Genomic DNA, 17,287 nt, shown 5'->3' on the forward strand with positions numbered 1-17,287 from the left:
GTTCACTAGCAACAAAAGCATACACACACTTCTTGAAAAAAATCCAGTCGTCAGACCTGTTGTTTCTCTCCTAACAGGTAAGTTCCGGGTTTGAATCAACTTTGGAAGAAGTGCACTCTTGAAAGATCATCACAGGGATGCTGATCACAGGCTGGTGATGAGCTTATAGAAAGCTTATAGATCGTGCTAGGTTTTAAAAAGTTCTGTTTGACATTGTTAATTTGCTGCGTTTCCATTGCTGTGTTTCTCTCTTCTGCACATTCACCAAAGAAGGCTGCTTTTGCCCAATTGTTTTAATTTGAAAATGGTTCTGCTAGTACATGTTAAATGCTCGCAAACTGTGTGTTTCTGGAGATTGTTCTGTGTCCATGCCACGTCCTTCTGGCTTCCAAGTTTTCCTTAGTTCCTGCTTAGTGTCTTAATGTTTTATTGTGTTTGCCGTCATGACGCAGATGACAACTGAGGTTGTCAGGATAGTTCAGAATACCAAACAAACATTTCAAAAGTATTTTAGTTAATTATTCCCCCCTCCCTTCCATTTTCTGTTGAATACAGGACTTTCCTTGGCCTTATGAAACGTCTTTGACAGACACAGAAGTTGCCCGTGTGTCCTTTCCTGCGGTGCTCACCTGTGGGTGCAGCTGTGTGCTGGTGTTCTGACAGCTGGACCAGGAGCAGGCGGGTTGTGGTCTCCTCCGTGCTCTGAAGGTCGGTCAATGAAAGCTTCGCCAGACGCACCTTCTTCTTCTGACTGCCCCAGAAGTTCTGTTAAGATGAATCAAGATATGGTATTAGGCTCACTTAATGTAAAAGTACCGACCAAGTTGCCAATTGTTTGCCTTAGATGTCAACAAGGACATGGGTGTCCTCTCTTGTAATGGATCAAATTGAATGGAAAACCGTATGCTTACACTGCTTTCACTCTTGACTTTTTGCCTTGAAAAGAAGGCCAAGTAGCTAATGACCAATAACAATAACACATCCAAGAGTTTTTGGAAGGGAGTGAGTGAGTGTGTGTTGGCTTTAGCTAGCGAGGAGGAAATGTCTTCTCTAAGTTGTCAACTACAGAAGGCCTAGCTGGCTGCCAAAGGCTGCTGCGTGGGAGTATTTCAGTGGTGCAGTATGGATCAAAGTCTTATAAATTGGACTGTTCCCCCACAAGAGTATGTATAACTCCTTCCTCTAAAAATAAAGACTTTCCTTAGCTTTGTTCCAAAATATTTTCATTCACAATCAAGACCTGAAGTCTTCAAGTAGGTGAAGGAGGAGCCTCCAATTCCCGAGTTCTACTCTGAGCCCTTTGGGGAAGGAAATTGTTTGAAAATACCCAAACTACTTAAAAATATAGAGGAGGAATTGCATATTCTAGGTGTGAGACTTAAAATAAATAAATAAAAAATGTAATCAAACCCCAGGCTAGCAGAGTTTGGATTAAGGAAAAAAATCCTGTTACAGATAAAGACTTTAAAAGATTTTTCTCAAAATCGTAAGACCCTTTTGCGTTTTTATTTTTTTAATCCTGTTTTTCTCCCCTTGTTCTCTGCCTTCCCGGATCCTGTATAAGCTAATCTGTACGATACCCATGGCAACACCATGGGCAGTGCGAAGAATATAATGCTCTTGCGAGTACACTGCTAGTTTACATTTTGGCCAGAGACCCAGAATGCTTAGGAGGGCAAATCTACTTGTAAGCGTTGCTGAATCTCCGAGTCCTAAAAAGCTAATGCCGTAAGATTGCTGCGGACTATTTCTACTCTTCGTGCTACCTAAATATTATTAGCATCTGCGGTGCGAGAGAGGGTGAAGTGTGGCAACCGATTTGGCTTTCTTAGGCAACTGATACTCTCTGCCTGTGCTGCCGTTTCCCACATGTGGAGAATCGTTAAAAACAACCAACTTGGTCAGGGGCAACACGCCTCCAAGCATGCACGCCACAGTGCAATAAATAAAGGAGATAAACTGGCCCTGGTGCAATTTATCCTCTACTTTGAATAAAAAATCCAAAGAAAAAAAAAGAGGGAAGAGAAAAGGGTGTATGAGCAATGTTCTATGTCTAGAAAACTCAAATCAAGGACAAGTAAAGTAGGTTCCTTTGGAGGTCTCTCCTTGGAGCCTGTTGCAGAGCAAGCAGCCAAGAGAAGGTAGGGAGCAATATGGAGAACTTACAAAGGTGCAGGAGAAACTGCTTTTGATACGCACAAAGGACTCTGGGAAAGGGCTTAAACAAAATTCCTGTTGATGTGTGTGCAGGCAAAATCCACGACAGCTCTCGTGGGACAAACTTTGATAGCCTCTGCCTGGGGACACAGCTCTCACTACCACGCTTCTACCTGTGAACCGCATCTTTGGTCCTGAAGAGCCTCCCTCTTCACTTGGCCTTAGCTTTTAAGGAGGAAACTGCTAAAGCTGTTAGTTTTCTAAATGTCAAAGCTAAGACGTACAGTGTGAGTCAAGCTGATGTAATTAATCTTTTTTATCTTTTTTTTTTCTTTTTTCACCTACTCAATAATGTTTAAGGCCTCCGTAACTTATCCCCTTAAAGTTACAGTCTTTCACCAACATACGATGTCCATGGTTTCTCCTTAGACATCACTTCTGAGGCTGGCCCAGCCCCAAGGAGCAGTGGCATTTCAAACCCTGAGAGATACCGAGAGAAGAGAAAGGAAAAGAAATAGGATTGGCTCCGCTTTGTCTTAATCTCTTTCCATCATACTATTAATGTGCATTTTCTCATACCTGCTTGGAACCAGATCTGAATAAATCACAGCCCTCTCACGTCGATCACTTCAGTGTAACTCACACACGTGCTCTGGGTGGGACCCAGCAGTTTTGTAATGTGGAGTGGGCTACAATTTGGATGTATCCAGTCCTCGTGTGGCATATTTCTAATATATGAATGCCATGAGCAATTATAGCCACGGCCACTGACTTTGAGGTTTTGTGCTGTGGATGCAGCACAGTTACACCTCATACTGGATCCATAGGAACCTCATGGAAAACAGAGCAGTCTGTCATATGCAAGCATGCTTCTAGCCAAAACTGGGGGATGAGGAGGGTTCTTACCCACGGATGTGCAAATAGATTTCTTTGCACTTTCATATCTAAATTAAATATCTGAAACTGACCTCAAGTTACGAGGTTTGAGCCTATTCTAGTCTGGGTATACAGCTGGAGTGTTGCAGTAGAACGTTAGATAGGATCAGATGCCAGGAGTGGTTCAAAGCCACAAAACCATCTGATATGAGCTCTAGAGTAAAGAAATAAACATTTTTGTTGTGGGACATTGGACTGCGTTCCCGGTGAGAAGTACTACAGCAGGAAAAACAAATGCACAAGCAACACTGTTTAAACAACACAGCCCTTCCCAAACCAGAGGCAACATATCCCATATTTAATTAAAAAGGGAAGGATTTTGGCAACAATGCCATAGAACCGGGAGAGGGTGGTGGTCCTCATATCTAGATGGGAGCTCAGGCTAGGCTTTGGTACTTGATAAAGACTTGACTTTGTGCTAGCATTGGAGGTATCACAAGGTGCACCTAAGATTTTGTATCCAGGTAATCAGGGATCCTCCTTTGGCTTATTGCACAAGAAACTCTTGCAGGTTTTAATTCTAACCTAGTATTTGCTTACCATGTTAGGATCTGAGGATTTGAATCTGAATTTGAATTTTCAAAACTTGAGGGTTGGTATTGTGTCTAATGTTGTTTCATCATTAATCAGATGCAAAAATATGAATTATATTGTGCTAAAAATCTTTATCTACAAAATCCCATTTGTCATGATCAATATTAGGATAATGTACACACGCATACGCTCAAGGGTACATTCTGCCTTTCCAAAATTTGCTGATAGCTGCTATTGTTACACCTAGCACCCACCTGAAATAGCCAATTATGTTTCTTCACAAGTCCACTAAAAGTTTTCCTACACTTTAATGAGCAGGATGCTCTCTGAACACTGTACGCAGCTGATGAGATCTCATGCCTTCCCTGCTCATATATATGTCATTATTTAACCGTATCTATTATCTTTCGGATTTGTGGCTGCAAATCTGAAGCTGTTTCCACTCTCCAGTATCCTCCACTGGACTTTCAGGGATAAAAATGCATTATAAAACATGCAATCCCATGGTAAAATGAAAATCTTCTTTTAATATTGTTTGCAAAATTGACAGCTCAACTTAACAGAAGCCATTAAATTATTTACAAAGTAGCAGCTGCTCTTGTAAAAATATAGCCCTTTTTTTGGCATGAAAAATAAACTAGTTGATAAGTGAGAGATAAGCCATTTGACTTCTTCTTTGTGTGCCCGGCATGGTATGCAGAGCCAATTCTGTACAATCTGATGTTTACAGAGCAATCGTAATGTACGACCTCCTTAGGCAACAGGGACACAAGAAGCCTTTAAAACGCTGAAGCAAGCATTTAATCAGAACTCTTCATGCTGATCTTTGAAAAATTCAATAAGTTCAAAAAATGTAACTCCTTCTAAAGATAAAATATCAGGTTTTTGCTTCAGGAGTTGCAAATATATCCCAATGAACTCCCAGTGAACCATAAAGACTTCAGACGTACTGCTCTTTTTTTTAAAAAAGAAGTAAATAGTAGAGTTTTTCTGAGAGAAACAAATCAAGGTTCTGAAGAAATGCAAATGGTTAAGCAAAGGGAGCGCTGAAAAACAATATAGTTTAGTAATTATCCAAACAATCACACTTTTTTTTAGGCATTTAAACAAATTACGTTTTTTTAACTGAATAGCTATTTCCATGCGAATAAGTTCGTATCTCCTTGTATTTTGCACTAACTTCTTTTTTTATTATTATTTATTTTGACTTATTGAAATCAAGCTCTCATGCTTTTGTGAGGTGGTTTGGGGGGTTTTTTAAACTGCTGCAGGAGGTGTGATATTGAGCATCTCACGCATAAGTTGCTCCACCTTAACTCCATCCGAGGTTTTCTCCAACTACATGAAGGTATTTCTAAAGCCAGTGGCTAAAGTTCTTCTGGTATGTAAATTAGTGGGAACTTCCATTGCTGACTTGAGTGTGGTCAGCTCTTTTTTCTGGCTACAATTTTTTTCCTGAAAATGCCTTTCTAAATGAACAGATTCTAATAAAATTGTTTACTTTCAACAAATTCCTGCAGGGAAACCACACAGATTTGTTCGTGTGTGTGGAAAAATATAACTCTACACTCTGCTTCTTTTGGTCTAGTTTTCCATGGCATCTTATTTTTAGATTATTTTTGTGTTGTTTTGTTAATTCCCAGTGTTGACATGTTTTCATTTGACAAATATAAATTGTTGAAATATTGCTTTTATAGTACTGGAGAACAGCTGTTAGTGCTGAGAGAGCAGGAAAAGGTACATTAAATCAGAATATCTCCCATTTGTGTTGTAATTTAACAATTTGATACCTGAGAAGATAAGGTACTTCAATCACTCCTAAGTAGAAGGAACCCTTAATGGTAGGATAACATGTCATTATTTCACTTGTTGGCTATTAGGCATATTAGTAGCAGCAAAACTGTTTCAGTGGGTGTGCCAGGAAATTTAAGAATTAAAATAAAAGTTTTGTGATAAAACTAAATAAGTAGTTAGCATTTATAAACTCCTCTTTTTTTTTTCCAGCATAGACAGTTATGTTTCACTTCTCAGTCTTCTGCCGCTTGCAGCGAAACCTGACTTAAAACTTTCTGCAAATAGAAATGCCAAGTCTTTGCTAGCTCCAGCTGAGATTTTAATCTCTACTCCTCATTTGCTCTGCTAGAATCATACACAAAAATTAAGTTAACCACTATATAGGCTGAATAGTTCCTTTTAGATCTCCCTGCAGCCTAAGTAATCAGGTTACTTAGGAACTGCCCTAGCAGTTCTTTAATTTCTTAAAAAATTAAAATTCTTTGATTTTTTTTTTAAAAGGCGTGTCTTACAGGGTGATCCAGATGTGGTAGTAACAAACCGTGAAGGGTCGCCAGCTGAGAGAGACCGAATAACCAAGGATTTGCTTCAGTTCCAGGCCCTTTCACTTCAAAGGCTTGACTAGTGTCCCAGCAATAGAGATCCTGCATCTCTAGATTTTATCAGGTTTCCCAAACCATGTGAAGTTTGCCTCGTAATCTTGGCAGCGGGCAAGCGGCTCTCCTCTCGGCTGCCAATGCGTGCTAACAGGCTGGAGTGCCAAGACACAAGATGAGCAACCTAAGGCTGCTCTTGCTCAGTAATTACAGCAGGTATAGGAGGGAGGACATTCCTGGTGACTAGGCGTTCTCTTTGTTTGGTAAGTGGTACTTTAGACCAGGTCTTTTTGTTTTTTTCTTTTTAAGTGACTATCTAGAAATACCTGTTCCAAAGTAAAGCTGGGCAAAAGCTTTGCTAGCACAGATGCTCCCATTGTTTGGGGTGAAGGCTGCAGCAGAGGAAAATGCGGGTGCATGCTCCAGAGCATCCCAGTGAGAAGCATTCAGGGAAGACATGATTATTCCTAAGTGATGCTTTAGAGACTCCACAGAGACAAAAGCGCCTCTGGCATTGCAAGCCCCAACCCACAACGGGCAAAGCAGGCGCTGCCGAACTTGCGTGTTCCTTCAGCTGCTCTTCGTGACGCCCGTGTACGGGGCACACCCTCCGCTTGGCACTTCCAGCCCAAGGACCCAGCGTCTCTGCCCCCGGCTTCTGCCCTCCGGGCATCCAGAGCAGGGAGATGTGCCGGCCGGACCGGAGGCAGGTAGGCTCAAGGGAGAAGAAAACCATTTCAGGGGGTTAATTGAAAGAGAAATACATCTGCAAACCCAAAGATGCAGAATGGAAGCCTGCAAATAAATGCTGCCAGCTGGAAGCTGGCCAAACTGATAACGCAGAAAAGAAATTGAGGGTTAAATGTTTTGGATGCTGACGGCTTGAAGTTCAAAGAGGAGCTCAAGAAAACTCCCAGCCACCAAGTCCATACAAAGTGGCTCTAGGCAAATGAAAGCCTTCTGCAGGACCACTTCATGCCAAACAAAGTTTCCAAAAGGGAATGGTTCGGATGGATGGTTAAGGGATATCTTTTAGCAGCTGGGAGCTCTTGTGCAAGGGAAGATGATGCCCATGGGTGAGCTACAGCTGAGGGGCAGAAGGAGATGCTTTCCACAGGGAAATGGATGAGAAGTGCATCTGCCCACATTGGGTTAGAAGAACAACGCGTAGCTGTGGATGTATTTTCATTGCTTGTTAGAATGAGGCAGAAAGGAGCTGCTCCTCCAGGCCAGGAGCTGAGGGAAACCAGGGCAAGGCTGGAGGTCACTCTGCCTTCCCTGGAGCATCAGCTCCTGTCCACATCAGGAGAGGGTTACTGTACCTGAAGGCAACCCAGTTTTCACCAGGTATATAAGGACTGAGGGATTGCAACTAGAAACTCCTGCCTAAATCCCAGGGACAAAACAATAGAAGGATATTTCTGGTTTGGGTCTGCATGGGCTACTGTTTTCTACACAGTGGATTAGGGGTAGAAAAACCCTATTTTCCACTGGACTGGTATTCAAAACAGAGGATGGGACGACTGATGATGTGTCTCTCTGATACAACACCCTCCCTGCCAGGCCCTTCTGGTGTTTTTTGTAACAAGGACCCTGCATTTCTATCACTGACCCTCCTCTGGAGGCTGTTCAACAAGACCACCTTGGGTCTTCAGACAGTCTTTTTTTTAATCAGCTGTGGTCAGAGTCCTTTATAAATGAGGTTTGCATCGTTACCCTGCGCTGCAGAGGGGTACGAGAGTGGCATGAGGACAGCAGAGCACGGCTGCGTCACACTAAGGCTCTCGGTGCAGAAATTACATTTACAGGTGGGAAAGTCTCAGTTGCAGCATCAAAACCTTTTGAGCAGGTGCATAACTATGCCATAGCACTGGAGCAAAGCTAGAGTTCAAGAGTTAGCTAATTGTATCTCCCTCAAAAAGGAATTGCCTCAGACCAGTTAATTTGTCAAGATAACGAATTGCAGCAATTCTCCTCATTTGGAGCTGGGCCACTAACACTGATCTGAACTGTATTTAAACTCTTGATGACAGAGACTGAAAGAGATATTGCAATACTGGAGGTACAGGTTCCTAAAGCAAAACTGCATGTACAGCTGGAGCTGAGAGGCAGCAAGGGCATGCGAGTACACATCCTGCATATCCCTTAGATATGAAGAAATTCCCCGGGGCACTGACTCTGGTGCCTGGGCAGGCAGAGTTCATCTTGAATCTTTGGGAGTGATTGAGGTCCAAAAAGGATAACACAGTGCCCATCAAGTCTCATTTCTGCAATATGAGATAACACGAGCAGAGCTTTTAAAAACCCCACTAAAAAAAAAAAAAAAGAGAAACAAACCCCAAAAGTCCTGATTTGAAGTTACTGCCATGGTTTTCAGGTAACTACATGGAAAACCTCTCTGTGGGTCTGATGCTGTGATTGCCATGGCACCATGTTCTCCCAAGCCCCAGGTCACTACTGCATTTTTCTTTTCTTTTCTGTGCAGCAGTAGACATGAGCAAGTTTGGAGGAGAGGACAAGCAGAAGAAAGCTTCAGTAAAAATGCAGGCTTAGCCCAGTGACTGTCCTCTCTTTCTGCTGAAAGTGAAGTAGATGGCATCAGGTAAAATGAAATGCTTTATGTTCTTGTGCCAGACTTCCTCTCCTGGCTGCCAGGAGTTCCTTCCCCCACAACAGAAACATGGGACCAGAACAAACCCTGTACATTGAATTGACTCAGGGGAACTGAAAAGAATCGGGGATGAGCAATACCGTCTCTGAAGGAAAATCTAGACATGCTTAAGTTGAGGAGCGGGACCAACTTTGACTGGGCTTCACTGGGGTGCTCCTCTAAAGAATCCAGGACAAAGCCTCTGCTGCTACTGTCGTCTCCTACATGTGGTGTGGGACACATTGAAGTCTCTTCCATTTGTGCTCCAGCAGTGCTTTTTGACATCAGAAAAAAACAGGAATGTTTTCAGAAATTCTTTCATGCTGTTAGGTTATGCAGAAATAATGTCAGGTGAAGACAGAGAAGCGTGCAAGACCTTGGACAAAGACAACCTGACTCTCGCCTGGCATCGGCACACCCTTTCCAGGAAAAGGATGGACTAAAAACAAAATTGGTTGTTGATGACTGTGCGACGCTGTTGGTGCCTTAAAAAGCATCAACATGAGAAATTAGCCAGACAGGTCACTTCAGAATATACCTGCTGAATGGTCTACTTAGGAATGAAATTGCTTTCTTTCTCATGTTATTCAGAATAATCATTATGAACCCATAAGTCCACTTAATTTAGAAAAGCAAAGTGGCTTTTATTTTGGAATAAGTGCATCCACAGGCAGAGTTCTTTCAAAACAGCTAATCTGGTCATTGCCACATGTAAACAAGCCCTTATAAATTGATGGGGACGGTAAAGAACTCGTGAAGGTATGGCCCAGGACTTCTTACTCAATTTGCAAGCACTTACTTAGACCTGTCTTCCTCAGGGCTAATATGGTGATCAACAGAACTTACAGAGAGCCAGGCTGAATTTAAACAACATAGTTACATGTTTGAAAAAGAAATGAGCTTTTGAAAACCATCTCTTCCTGTTGTCCCCTCAAGTTCCAAGTCTATCTTGCGTGAGTTGATCCTTGCTTTTAAGTAGCACAGTCAAGTGGTAATCTAGAATTTAGTAGATCTCAGGAGTGTTGATGGCCCACGGGGTTGGGTCCATGGCTGGAAGGAGCTGGGGATGAAGTGCGTGCAGCCTCCTCTAGAACAAGCGAGTGATTGATAAGGGGTAAGTTTACGTTGCTTGCAGCTTGGTGTTGGCTGTAGTAAAAATGTCTTGCTGTGCACAGATTGCAAAGAGAGGCTTAAATGTTAAGGCAGAAAGTTACAGAAAGCACAGATCTTTGCAGGATGGGTTATGTCATCTTGTGCAATATGTGGGGTGCTTATCTGGTTTTCTTCCCAAGACTTTTCTGCTGCTGGAGTGCTCCTGGGAAAGCAAGGGCCATCTCAGACTGGGAATCTGGGCTGAGGTTGCTCTGACTGGGTTTGTGGTGGCTTAGTGCATGTGTCCACACAGCGTGGCGGCAGCAAAAGCTATGTGGGAGATGCAGAGTGACCTAGATCAGCACCCCGAATTCCTGCAGCTGTGCTAGTTGCTCCGTCCTGTGCAAGTGTGATGTGAACCAAATACCAGTCACGTTAGAGACTGACCTTGTTTTCTTGGAGAAACCTGTGTAAAAATGGATATAACAACACTCTTGACACTTACCTCACAGGATGTTGTGAAGCTTAATTAAATGTGCGCAAAAGCATTTTGAGATCCTTAGATGAAAGATGGTTTTATAAATGCAAATTATAATAATTATGGCTAGTAACCACCATCAACTACTGAAACAATTAATTCAGGTTGCCACAGGCCATCACAACAACGTGTGCAAAGAGGCATCAGCCATTTAATGACATATACGTTGCGTGAGAACTCAAAGCCTTAAAAAATGCTGTAAACAAAGAGGAAAAAACTAAGACACTCAGGGCTTGCCTCTGCTGGGTGCAGTTGGTGGAAGTTTCCTCTACCCCTTCCATCCCCCTCGCGTTTGCATTGCGACTTGTCCACAAGGAGAAGAGCCCACCTTAAAGATTGCATCAGTGGGATCATTGTAAGTCCCTATGATTGTTATATTTAACATTGCAAGGAAATGGAAAACGACTGCAAATAGCTTGTCTGACAAAAAGCGGGAAATGCATAAATATACCTCTGTTTTTTTGTTAATTCTCCCTCTCAGCCCCCAGCATCACAGAATAGACTTTGGCAACAGGGTATTATCCAGCTGACTTTCCAAGGGTGAAAACAAAAGCCAAGCAATCAAGATGTGTCTGGCCAAATACTTAAAGGCCCAGTGCACACATTTAGCTGACTGAAATCTGAACCATTTTGCTCAGCCTTTCTTGTTGCTTCAAAACTGATTTGGGCTTAAATAGCTAAAACCTACAGGTGCTTAAATGCTCTCCCTTGTCAGCAGAACAGCCTCATCAGACATGGTCTGAGGATGCGGTCAGACTGGAAGAGATAGCCAAAGACCCCACAGGTGAATCCCAAAGAGCAGGCTAGCCCACCTGTGCCCCTCAGGCTTATTGCACTGCTCGCCTTTAAAGACGAAAATTCAGAAAAGTAGTAGTTACTAAGCATTCAACTTACCAAAGCAATTAGGCTAAATGCACTGCAGCTAGAAATTTAAGCAATGCACTGAATTTAATTTGAGAATTCATGGTCATAAGACTGAAACCTTTAACATTTAACCTAGCAGCAAATTAAATCAGCTTTCTGATCAAGTGAAAAATTCTATGCTATTGAAGTTTGAAAGTGTGAAGCACACACTTATTAAAAGGAGGGTTTTTTCTTTTTCTTTTAATGAAGAAAAACTTGGGACCAGTTAGTTGCCTAATCCAAATAATGGAAAAAATGGCAATACTGTCTGTAAACAAAGCCGAAATTACAAAGCAGTGTATTGCTTTCTGGCCTCTGCCAGACTAACGCTCATAATCAGTGGCTTTCACAGAACGAAAAATGTTACTCCTGCTGGAAGGGTGCGTAGACTCGACTTACTCCGATAACAACGAGCTTAATACCTGCAGAATTTAACAGGAGTTAGCTTTCCATGTACCAAAATTGAAAATGCTTATGTATTTTTTCAGTCCTTTTAAAAATACTGACTTTCTAGAATATCTTTTGTGCTTTAAGAATTAGGATATTATGTTGGAAATTTCTTGGATAAGTTTTCATAAAACGAGGGCCAAGTTTTTATGGGGTCTGGGGTGTGTGTATCTGCATAAAAAATTAGCAACACCGGTGCAATGTATAGAAAACATGCTACGCAGTAGGTATCAACATGTTATTTTAAAGCTACAAAGTCTAAAACTTTATTGTGATGTGCATATATGCAAGCTGTGTGTGTGCATACACATATATATACACAAGCAATATCCATCCTGTTGCTAAGCTCTCTTAATGACACTTACACAGTGCTCTGCTCAATGTCTTTTGGCAAAATCCTACAATACGAGATAAAACTTGGATGCATTTTCTAAATGCACCTCAAGGCACTAGGACATAAAAGAAGTTGTGGTATTAGAGCACGTCTTGTTTTAACCATCTCCGGAGCGCCCTGACTGACACTTTACAATTTACAAGAAAGGTGTGGCTAATAAAGCCACTGAAGCAGATATAAGGGCAGGTCGTCCCCGATCGGCATTTACTGCCCGTCACTCACCCGCGCCGGCGCTTTGCTGCACGGACTTGCTGATAACCACCAGCGCATTTTGTGGTCCGGGTGCCCGAAGACCTTAAAAGCCGATGTGACCCTATTGGCAGCTGAAAACCCCCACTGATGGGTTGACACTTTCCTTCTCACCCCTTACCATTAGAAGAGATGAATTTAGAGGAAAAACGTAAAGGGGTCACACTATGCTTCACAGAAATGCAACCTTGTAGAAACAGCGGGTTTTTCATTCCCAGGCTGTTCCTTACACTCCCTGGGAAGATCTTCATCTGACTGGTATCCCTCAATTACAGTGTGGCATGAATCAGAGTGGTTTGTTGGTTGTTTTTTTTTTTTTGAAAACCTCACAGAGGTAGTTTACACTATACGCTGCCTTCTGTAAACACAAATACTTTCTCCTTGCCTTTTAAATAAACTCTGTCAGCGGCTGCGGCTGCCGCTTGGGAAGCTCAGAGCCCCAGAGGGAGCTGTGGGAAGCTCCTGGCGTTCCTTGTGCTTCTGAAGGTAACCAGGAGGAAAGTCCATGGGAAGCAATGCAAAGAGCTGACGCTAGATGCCAGGGGAAAAAAAAATCACCATGGCTCCTGCTGGAGCCCCCTCTCTGCCCCATTTCATTCCCTTTCTTGCTCCTCTTCTCATTGAAGTGGACAACAGGAGTTTGGAGATAAGATTCTGTCTCAGACAGATGCTCACCTTTTCAGAAAAAACATTATTTTTTTTTTAAGAGAAGGTAATTAACCTAGACTGCATTCTCTCATATCTGTTGAATACAGCATTGCCTGTCAGCCACTCCTTTCATCACTTAAAGTGCATTTTGTATCCATAGAAAGCAATCAATGTTCAACAGGGAAAGTTTGCCCTCACGAAGCATCTTTCCACAATCCTGCATTGCCGCGGCAATCTTTTTCTTTCCTTATGTGCCACCACCAGCCCTTCTCACACTGACATGCATCACCCAGAGATGTTTACTGTCTACCTGGTTATTACTGGCTCCTTGTAGTCCTTCCTTACAGCCTGACTCTGCTCCCTCTGCCTCTTCTCTGACTTTGGGTGGAAACTCTTCCTTGCACTTCACGCTTTGTGGGACATTTTTGTATTGGTTTAGGACTCAGGCCTTTGTAGGGAGAAGGGATCGGTTGGAGGGAAAATGTCTGATCTGTAAAGAGCGGCTTGAAGCAATACTCTTTCTGCTAGAACAGTGCTCAGTTTAAAGCTGGCATTTTCATCTGCTCCCTTTGTACCACAAACAAGAAGAAGAACCTGGTCTGAAACCACATGTAAAAATATGGATCTCTTCGATTTACATTTCTGAAGTCAAAACAGATGTATAGGAGAGCAGGAACCTTCAAGCCCCCACCAGAACCAATATAAAGAAACGTTTAATCACTGCTATTTAAGATCATAGAATCATAGAATCATTTAGGTTGGAAAAGACCCTTGGGGGTGCAAGGAAACTAATGTATAGGACACAGCTTTCTAGGCAAGCTGAGCAGCATAAAGAGTGGAAGAACACCAGCGTGGCAACTCTTACTATGAAAACACTCACGGATTACTTCACCATCTTGTGTTAGCAGGTTGCGGGAGACATTTAATCGGGCATCTTTTCTATTCCTAATGCCTATAATTATCTACTATAAAGCCAAGGTCAAATTGGCACATGAGATTTTTCTTCCCCCATCCCCAAATTGAAGGGGGCAAGGCTACCAAATCTTGGAAGTCTTTGCCCTCTTTCTTTAAAGAGAACTGCAGCTATCTGACTTGGGGAACTGTAGCAGAGATGGTACCTGAGGATCCTCACCTTGGCTAGGATTCCTCTGGGCTGAGCAGGGCACCCTCAGGAATAACCACTCCAGTGTCATCCATTCACTAGAAAACTGGAAGCAGCTAAAAGAAAAGCCAGTGTGCTCTGATGCTCATCACAGCAGCACGATGCTACTCAAGATTTAATCTATCGATATAAACCCCCCCCCCCAAAAACACATCACATTTAAGTGATGCTCACAATCTCTTCCATCTCTAAGGAGAAAGGAGGAAGGTAAAGCTGAATCCAAGTGATCTTCTTGCTCAACAGATTCCCCGATCCTGGTGAACGACAAGCTGATTCAGCCATTATGTTGACCTGATCTAAATCTGATTAATGTTAATGGTGGAAACATTTCCAGTTCCAAACTTAAGGCAAAAACCCACTATCCTACAAGCAATTGAGGTATTCCCAATACTAGAGGCAATTGGAGAATATTTTTAAAATTCATTTTCTTCTGAAAATACTTTTTTTCCCCAAACTGACTTTTATTTTAAAACTGTACTAACTTTCAGAACTCCCATGTAACCAAAAACTGTTCGCTAGTTTTGCCATTTCATTTTGGGAAATGCCTGAAACTTTGTTTAAAAACATTTGCAAACTCCTTAATACATGTCATGTTTTTACTATTTCTTCATCATGCATACCACTGATACACCAAAATAAGGTAGTATTTCAGACACAAAAAGTTGCTTTAAAACTAGCTTTTAAGTTTTTATATCTTTTTCTTCTGAATGAGTGGAACTCTTAATTGTTTTTCTAATACAGTATTTTAACCTACTTGTGCAGGACCCATCTATAAGCATCACTATTGGCAGGCGCCAACTTACATGAGCAATTTAACATTTGCACATGGGCAAAGTAGTTTACCTCCTGCAGACTGCAAAGTACTGTTTCTTTTGCCCTAAAATAGGGTGTCAGATCAGTGTGCGCAGAAGCTTTTGTCCTGGTTTTGCAAATATTACACTTCTTTGACAACACCAGCACCAGGAACCCGAGACAAACTGAATGAAATGCAAACAGACTTATCTGTTAGTAAATAACTTCAATTAGGTGATGGAAAAACCTGAAATAAAATCTCTCTTGCTTTCTTCAACCTTCTCCTTCCTCTCAGTTGCACATTGTCTTTTCCCTGAGTCGAAAATGAGAAGTTTAGGATGGGGTGGCATCCCTGCAGGCCCCAGAATAGCCATGGTTGCTGTCACACTGACACCTAATGGCAGATACGAACTAGAGTATTACGGCTGATTTCCCAGGGGTGTGTTTTTCCCCTATGTTGTAAAAATTCCTTCATATTATAGAAAATAAGCGATCTTAGAAAATGGTTAACCTCTGGGAGGGCAGTGCTGGAAAGGCGACAGTGGCGGAGGGCGCAGCACTGAATTAGCTCAACAAGAGTGAAGGGCTGTGGCACGGGGCTCGGATGCTGCTGCCCAAAGGATGGGCAGCCGGTCACAGAGACCTCATGCCATCCCCGAAGGAAGACAAATGCACTGAAGGCTTAAAATGGGCTGGCCAAAGTCATCCAGTAGGTTGGTGATGGCTGGAAAGGTCTAATTTCATCCAGTCCCTGCCTTGCTGTGTTGTTTCTGCTCCCAAGTGGGCAGCAAAGCTCTCAAACACACAAGGGAATAGGCTGGGACAGTGTAGTTGATTATAATACAGGAAAATATGTTATTGACTAAAGCTCATGCTCCCTTCAGGACTTTTTGAGGAAATCATGATTTTTTTTCTGGAAAGTTTTACTGTTAAAATTCTGTTTATTACGATGATGGAGTGCTGTGGTCCTAATTCTCCCTTTACATCCCTAAGAGGCAAGAGCAGCACAGTTGGCAGGACAATCTGGGCTTACGCTGCAGCAGACCACGCCCACGCAGGCTCCATATCCGCGGCTGAGAGCTAAACATCTTGCCGTTTGGTGGCTAAAAGCCTAAGGTAAGCACTTTGTGGCTGTTTTTCTCTGGCCACAATGCATCCTATGTAGTAAAATAAATAATTAATTGTAGCTAAATCTTTCATCTGGTTAATAAAAGTTTGTATTATTTAGGCAGAGGTGTGGTGAAATTTAGCAATGGGCTTCAGGTGATGATTCAGGAGAAGAGTTTTTGGGATTGGGTCCCAAATCCTTCCTTTCATGGGTTACGTGGCGCAGTCCGAGGGTGAGCTCTTCTAAGGCTCCTGATGGTTCATGAGCACCAACGCTTCCAGGTGATGTAAGAGCAAGTCCTGGGGTTATTCTGCAAGATGTCTGGGGTGGCCCCAGAATCTAGTCATCACTTGATGTCTTTTTGGATATCTCCAGAGGGGATTTTCAGCAGTAAGAACATTAGCAAAGGAAATGACTAAATTTAGCAGAGGTACATGAGTAACCATAGCATGATGTGGCAGGTGGGTTACATCAAGGAAAAAATATAAGCCAGCAGTTGTTACCAAACAGTGTTATATTTCTGAAAAGACTAGAAGTCACACATAGGTTTTTAATGTAATTCTACAGGAAAGAATATTGTCTTCCTCATTCCTTTCCAGTGAAAATTTTGAAACTATCAGTTAAGCGGTTAATCCATGGGATCTAATTTATGTGAGAACTATATCCTGACCTTTTCCTGATCTTGTGGTATGCAAGGACTTCAAAGCTGTGCTCAGAGCCATCACTGGTGAAGGACAGCAAGAAAATCCTTGTAACTCCTGCCACCAGTTCCTTAGGAGAAGTCAGGCTGAGCTCCGAGCACCATCCAGACAGGGCTGGTGGAGTCAGGCACGGTAAGCCTGCGTGCTGACATCAAACACAGCCTTGCAAACACATTTGAAAGGGATCGCTTTAAATATGGGCAAAAGGTGGTCGTGGGGGGGCGGGTTGGAAGCTGTGCCTGGAGGAGAAGCAGGGACACAGGTGCTGGGGGGCCCCAGCTCCCGGGGAAGGCGGGTGTTACAGCCAGGCTGGGAGGGCAGGAGGCAGAAATCAAGCTCTTGCATCTTTGGTTATCATAAAGATGAAAAGGTGGGACACCGTCAGTGTAGCTGCAGTAACTAATTATAATGATCACCATACATGCATATAAGCTATTATTAATGATATCTTTTCATCATATTGTAATATTTTGCCATTTCATAATATCAACATTGCAGAGATAACCAACGCTGCCTCACAAACTGTTTTTAAGACTGAATTTTATGGTTTGAAATCTAGCACAGCTCAGGACTTTTGGTACCTTGA

At 42.5% G+C, this 17,287-nt stretch overlaps 1 protein-coding gene across 8 annotated transcripts in view; it reads right to left on the minus strand.

The window, feature by feature from the left end:
• WDPCP (WD repeat containing planar cell polarity effector) overlaps nucleotides 1–17,287 on the minus strand; it is a 161,315-nt gene that overhangs the window by 17,782 nt on the left and 126,246 nt on the right. For all 8 annotated transcript variants that reach the window (XM_074579215.1, XM_074579217.1, XM_074579218.1 and 5 more), the window contains one exon: nucleotides 630–765. In XM_074579215.1, coding sequence (XP_074435316.1) covers nucleotides 630–765 — 136 coding nt within the window. The remainder of the gene's footprint in view (nucleotides 1–629; nucleotides 766–17,287) is intronic.

Source organism: Larus michahellis, chromosome 3 (genome assembly GCF_964199755.1).
Source record: "Larus michahellis chromosome 3, bLarMic1.1, whole genome shotgun sequence".
NCBI classification, from domain to species: Eukaryota; Metazoa; Chordata; class Aves; order Charadriiformes; family Laridae; genus Larus; species Larus michahellis.